Raw genomic sequence first — 6883 nt, 5'->3', positions numbered from 1 at the left:
AGAGTTGAGAAGGGACCACCGGGTTATTTCCCCATCAACAGAGCCCAGATAATCAATGACGCTATGAACGTTGCTAAAGCTGGTACGGTACTCGCTTGTTTCTCCTTTCCTAAATTATGAAAAGTTTCCTTGATACCTACAGGTATCTGGAAATAAGAACCACTGCCTTGCCCACATTTTTAGAATGTCATATTTATAGATTGTCGCTTGTATATTTACTTAAAAGGATGATAATCTTCCAGTAGATAAATTATACGTATGTATCAAATCAACTTAAGTTAATTCCATGATTTGAAAGTTATGTATACATACATACATATATATTTTATCTATTCATTTGTTCATATACACACACACACACACACACACACACACACACATATATATATATATATATATATATATATATATATATATATATATATATATATATATATATATATATATGTATATATATATATATATATATATATATATATATATATATATATATATATATATATATATATGTATATATATATATATATATATATATATGTATATATATGATATATATATATATATATATATATATATATGTGTGTGTGTGTGTGTGTGTGTGTGTGTGTGTATATGAACAAATGAATAGATAAAATATATATGTATGTATGTATACATAACTTTCAAATCATGGAATTAACTTAAGTTGATTTGATACATACGTATAATTTATCTACTGGAAGATTATCATCCTTTTAAGTAAATATACAAGCGACAATCTATAAATATGACATTCTAAAAATGTGGGCAAGGCAGTGGTTCTTATTTCCAGATACCTGTAGGTATCAAGGAAACTTTTCATAATTTAGGAAAGGAGAAACAAGCGAGTACCGTACCAGCTTTAGCAACGTTCATAGCGTCATTGATTATCTGGGCTCTGTTGATGGGGGAAATAACCCGGTGGTCCTTCTTCAACTGCTGGATAATAAGATTCCAGTTGTGGTCGTCGTAGTTGACTCTGTAGTAGCCTGTCTCCTGCAGGTTGAAGATGACCCACTGGTCTGTGGGTGGAAGGGATAAGACGATGATGTAATCCTCAGAGTCCTTCATCCATAACTTGGCTTGAGTCTGGTTAAAGTTGGCCTCACTCTGGGTCGTGTAAGTCAGCGGCACCCACCACTTGTAAGCCGTGCTGTTGGAAGAGTTTGTGCTCCTTTCTACAAGGAAACGTTCCTGCAAATAAGAGTGATATAGATTTAACGAAGGTAAATAATGATTTGTTACATGGTACGTTTCTATTTTTTGCAAAATAAGTACAAGCCCACCTGTGTCAAAATGGCGGAGGTTCCATCCAGGCTTCTTTTAACGTGGATGACAGGGTAGCCCTTCTGCAGCGTCCACGTGTCCATGATCATCTTAACAGTCATGTCCTGGGGTAGAATGCCATCCTCGTGAGCCGCCAGTGTTAAATATTTCCACAAGTCATCTTGCACTGCATTCTTGTATGCACTGAATGAAGTTGAAAAAGAGCTCTATGAAAAAAAATGTAAATTTGATTCTTATTATTTAGCATTAGTTGAAAAATAACAAAGCTAAGATAATCACTACATCATTCATTTCTTTTTAAAAATCACAGACACGCATTTATTAGTCATGCATAATTACAGTGCTTTCAGGTAGTTGGTCAGCCCCTTCCTAAATGTTGCTTCAGTGAGGTAATGGGTCATCATCCTGATGATAGACGCTCCTGAGAAGTGTGAGAGAATATACATTCAATATTTACCCATATGGATGAAAATTCTTTTTTTTTATCAAAATACCGAAACGAAGAAAAAGAAAATAATGGATAAGTACTGACCCTTTTGATAGGATATACCATCAAAGACTTCGGCGATTTCGTCAGGGTGATTGACACTAACGCTGATCTTGTGTGATGACTCCAGACTGTCAAGACTGAACACACCATGAATTCCTTGGATGATTGATGTTTCCAGTACTTTCCATGTTGGCTCTGCCTATTGAACAGAGAATAGAAATATTATTCACTGTGATCTGTGATACTAATCTCAAACATTACAAATTGTATCAATTAAGATATGGATTAAGACATGAAAACTTCAAATAACTCACATGATCCACACCAAGGAAACTTATATAGGTAGCAAATCCTTCGTTAAGCCAGAGGTCGTCCCACCACATGGGAGTAACCAGGTTCCCAAACCACTGATGAGCCAATTCATGGGATATTGTCTCAGTCACAGATGCTCTTGATTCTGGGGTTGACACTTCCGGAATGTACATGAGGTACTGTTTTCTGTTTGGATTAATAGGCAAATTAATTCTGTCACTACAAGTATTTGTTGAGTCACACAAAATTTCTGTATGGCCACATCAAATAGTCCATTGTGTTTTTTCAGCTCCAGTGATTACAATGCAGTTGTTATTCATTCAATCAAGGTTGTTAATTTGGGTAGATTGTGGGTCTCACTAGCTAAGAAATGCCCGTGGCCTCAATTGCCGATTTTATCGGCTTTTGGTTTGAAAATTACAGCCATGTGTTTCTATTCGTTTGTATTAATATTATGTACAGATAACCATGTTTTTCTTCAATTTTTTTTTTTTTGTGTGTGTGTGAAGTATATTGTAGATATAATGCTTAAAATGCGTTTTCACGGAAAACAGAAATTTAAAATAAGTACCCCTTTATTATTTATTGTTTTTTGCTTTAGAAAACAGAAAAGGGGCAGAGGATCAAAAGACATATCTTGGTTTCGGGAAAAATCGTGCACAAAAATGCCCCCAAAAGAGGGGGATTTTTTGCAAATTCTCTCGAAATAATGCAAATAAAAATTTAAAAATTTGATTCTTCAAAAAAACTTTTAAAGGGACTTTAAAATTGTTTTTTTTGTTTAAAATCCCCGCAAATGCAAAAAACTCTCTTTTTTGCTAAAATTCCATGAGCCCCATATTTTCGTCACAAAACAGAATTTTTTTATTAATCCCCAAAAAAACTAGATTAAAACCCAATTGCTTTTTACCTGTAAGTAATGAGCCCATTTTTCCCCATGGCTCCTGCAAAAGAAGTGGGGTTAATCCCAACCCAAATACCCATCTTCGGAGGGGAAAAAGGGCCACTTTGAAATACTTTTAAAAAAAAGTTTCCGGTTTTGGGGGCCAATCTTCATTGAAATATTTGGGCCTGACCCAGGGACCTCTCGCCCCCCCAATTTGGGGAAAAAAAATTTTTCCGGGAAAAGAATGTTAAAAAACCCATACTTATTCGCACTTTACTTGCTTTTTCCCCTTTATGGAAAAACCCCTCATCTACTGATAAGGCGAAAGGTCAAGAATCGAAGATCACCCCAATCTTTCATAAAATTTCCCCCGGAGTGAAAATTTTTAATTCCACGGGAAATAAAATAAAAACTCAAAATCTCTTTTCTTTCCCCGGGAAATAAAAAGCAGGAAGGTTTCTCTTAGACATATGTCTTTCAAAAGGGCCTTTTAAAATTTTTGGGGTTTTTACTAGGATTTTCCCTTATTACCTGGGAAGTCCCACGTTTTCATTAACTGGGGTGTTGTTTTGGAACAAAATCCGACCCCAACGAAGGGGGGACAAAGGAAAGTGGACGGGGGGAAACCCACTTTCTCGTAACGGTCCCACCCCCCGCCCTCTTCCCCGACGCTGTGCTTTTAAAAAATATGACTCAATAAAAGCATTCAGTGAAAGTTTAGGGAAAAAGGGCCCAAAAATTGACCTTTTCTTTGACATGGATTTTTTTTTCCCAAATTCAAACTCAAACAGGCTTTGGGTTTGGGCAATGGGAATGTTGGAGGGGGGTCGTCATCCAAGTTTCCCCTTTGCGGGGGGTAAATTTTTCAAAGATCCCCTTTCAGGGCAGGCCCCTCGAAGAAAGGGGAAGGTCTGGCGGGCATCAGTGCCCGGGAAAACTGTGTAACAGCAATTTCCGGGAAAAAATTTTATAGTGAGTACAAAAATATTATGTACAGAGGGTTATAAGTAGGGGGGAAAATAATGACCTTATTCACCTGGTTGCCGTCAGCATCCATGTAGGTCGACCGGTAGAACCCTTTGCAGCTTATCATTGAGAAAACCCAAGGGAAAAACTCCATGGAAAAGAATTTTATTTCCCTTTCCCCTTCGGGCAGCTTTTTTCGTCAGATGGGCGATAAAAAAAAGGGGGAACGACTATGATCGTACTCTTTGTTTCTTTACCCTTTACACCTTGGCCTGTCGTTTGACCAGGGGGATACACCTGAAAACAAAAAGAGGAGAGCAATGATTCCAAAATTGGGGTCATGCTAAAAATGCCCCCAAAAATCTCCATCATGTGTTAAAAATTGCTCAGCAACGATCGGCACAAATACCTACCTTTTTTTTGCCCTTTTTTTTAGTGGGGATGTCGGCCATGTGGAGCGTGTTTTTTGGGAGGTGGGGTCCAGCACCCCATTCCACCTCCATGTGCCGAAGATGCTAAAGTTCCCTTTTGAAAAAAGGGTTTGGGGATTTTGGGACCGGTAAGGGGAGTGGTTTCGGGGGAGCTAGGCAATCGAATATGCCCAAGTCATCAGCTTCATATCTTGATTTGTAGTACATGGGGTCTTTTTGGGCAATGAATATATGTTTAATAGTGTACAGCAACCCCAAAGCATCCCTTTCCATTCAAAAATTTCCAGGGAAAGGGAAAGATATGAAAGCCAAAAAAGAGTTCATAGTTTTGAAATGGATAAATTTTTCTAAAATAAAATATCAGGGAACCCCACACAGATTTTTGTAAAAGTTTTCAGTTTTTGAAAATTAAAGAAAAACAGGGTCTCTCGGGGCAAACATGCAAAAATCTACCCTTTTGGGGAAACTGTTTTGTCCCCGGGATTTTTTTAAAAACACCTGTATGTGGTTTAAGATTTTCCGGGGAAAGGGACAAAAAAATTTTGCCCCCTTTGGGGCCCTTGAACAAGGTAGCCCCCTTTTTAGCTCCCATCCCCGGGTTGCGGGGGAAAACTTTGGGCCCAGCAGGGCAGGGGGATTTTGGGAAAAAAAACACCTTCACCCTAAAACTGTTTACGGGTTTTCACCAAATAATATGTCGGGGCGTATTACAGGGGAAACTTTTTAAAAATGGCAGAAGATTTTTCCTCCTAGTTATTTGGAGACTGCGAGTAAAAAAAGGGAGGCGGGGGTTTCCCCAACTAAAACTTTTATTTCTTGAAAAAACCTTTCACCAAGGTTTAAAAATACAAAAAATGTTTAATTATACCACATCGCCCACGCGTGGGTTATCAAGGGGCGCGTTATTCAGTGGGAAAAACCAGGGCTGAAATTTTAAAAATATGCATTTGGAAGACAAAAAAAGGGAAAAAAGAAAACATTTTCCAATTAAGAAAAAACAAAAAATGGGAAAACGTGGAAACGTAAGGAAAAGGGAAAGAAAAGGGGTTTAAAATTCCCAAAATGTCTGAAAACGAAAATGGATGATCCAACTTTAAAAAAACTGGAAAAAGTTGAGAAAAATTTAAAAAAAAGTAAGGAAAGTTTAAAAAACAAAAGAAAACAAGGAGTTTTTTTCTGGAAAAAAGAAAAAAGGGAAAATTATAGTCCCCGGATTTGTTTTTATTCTCACAAAAAAAAAAAAACTGAAAATGCACTAATTGGGTACAGCCCCCCAATTTAAAAGATTTGCATTTTAAAAGCCAGAATACAAGCAAAAAAAAAACATAAAAATTAGTAATATACAATGCACGCACCAACCAACATTTCAAAAGGGTGAAGAAAAAGGAAAAAAAATTTTTAAAAATCTCTCCCGGGTACTTTAGGGCACAATTCCCCTTAAAAGAGATGTAAAAAAGGGAAAATGGGAAAACCTCAATGCCAAAATAGGGAAAAAAAAATTTTCTAAAAATTTTCACCTGTGGAAAAAATTTGGGGCCTTGGAGATATAAAAGAAAGAAGTAAAAAAATTTTATTTTAATTCTGAGTACAAAAAAAATCTAGTTTTAGCCAAAAAACATTGTTCCCAAAACCACCAAGGGCACTTGTTTCACGTGGTTTTTTACCAGACAAAAAAAACACGGGAAAACCCAAATTGACAATTTTGCTGAACCAAAAAAGGAAAATGCATAAAAAATGCCAAGACAAGACCCGGGGTTTCCCACCCGCCAAAAAGTTACCACCAACTACTTTCTTTTCGACTTTAAAAAAAAAGACTCAAAAAGGGTGGGGGTCCAAAAACCACCTCTAAGGGTCGACTACAAAACTCTTTATAAAAAATTTCAGGGAAAAAAAAGTGTCAAAAAAAAATTTGAAATACTCAATCAATGTGAAGATGATAAAAAAACCCAAAGAGTTGTGGGAAGAAGGAAAAGAAAACCCCCTTTCTGGGGCGCTGGCTTTAAAAAACTATCGCCAAAAAAAAAGGGCAAAATTCCCCCCGGATATCTGAAAAAAAAACTAAGTGAAATGGGAAAAAAGAAGATGCCAAAAAACAAAAAGGGGACAAAAAACCAGTTGGAAAAAAATAAAACTACAAAAAAACAAAATTTAAAAATTCAAAGATTTTTTGCGACAAAAATAAAAGGGAAAAAATATTTAAATGGGAAAATTTCCAGAGAATTGAAAAAAATGTTCTATCAATAAAAACAAATAAAGAAAATCTACCAAGGGTACGAAACATCACAAAGAAAAATTTTTAAAACCCACAATGGGGCCCCTATCAAAAATGAAGGAAAGGGGCTTGTTTTAGTGATGGAAAAAAAGGGCAAAAGATAGAGGAATCAAAAATTGGGTTTCCAAAATTATACAAAAAACCCTAAAGATCTAAAAAACAACATTAATTTTTTCCAATGGAAAAAACGGGAAAATGAACACCGCCACTGTTTTGACGAA

The 6883-nt window shown here is 36.3% G+C and overlaps 1 protein-coding gene across 1 annotated transcript; it reads right to left on the bottom strand.

The window, feature by feature from the left end:
- Positions 1 to 23: 23 nt before the first annotated feature.
- Positions 24 to 4462, bottom strand: LOC119583021 (aminopeptidase N-like). The gene is made up of 9 exons (XM_037931534.1): positions 4373 to 4462; positions 4202 to 4256; positions 3018 to 3051; positions 2110 to 2293; positions 1838 to 1994; positions 1645 to 1726; positions 1305 to 1488; positions 871 to 1212; positions 24 to 146 (listed from the first exon to the last, which is right to left on the bottom strand). The coding sequence occupies exons 1-9, from the start codon at positions 4460 to 4462 to the stop codon at positions 24 to 26; spliced, it is 1251 nt and encodes a 416-aa protein (XP_037787462.1).
- Positions 4463 to 6883: the final 2421 nt, after the last annotated feature.

This window comes from Penaeus monodon, chromosome 16 (genome assembly GCF_015228065.2).
Source record: "Penaeus monodon isolate SGIC_2016 chromosome 16, NSTDA_Pmon_1, whole genome shotgun sequence".
Lineage (NCBI taxonomy): Eukaryota > Metazoa > Arthropoda > Malacostraca > Decapoda > Penaeidae > Penaeus > Penaeus monodon.
Note: the sequence above shows the minus strand (reverse complement) of the source record. Positions and strands in the feature narration are given on the sequence as shown.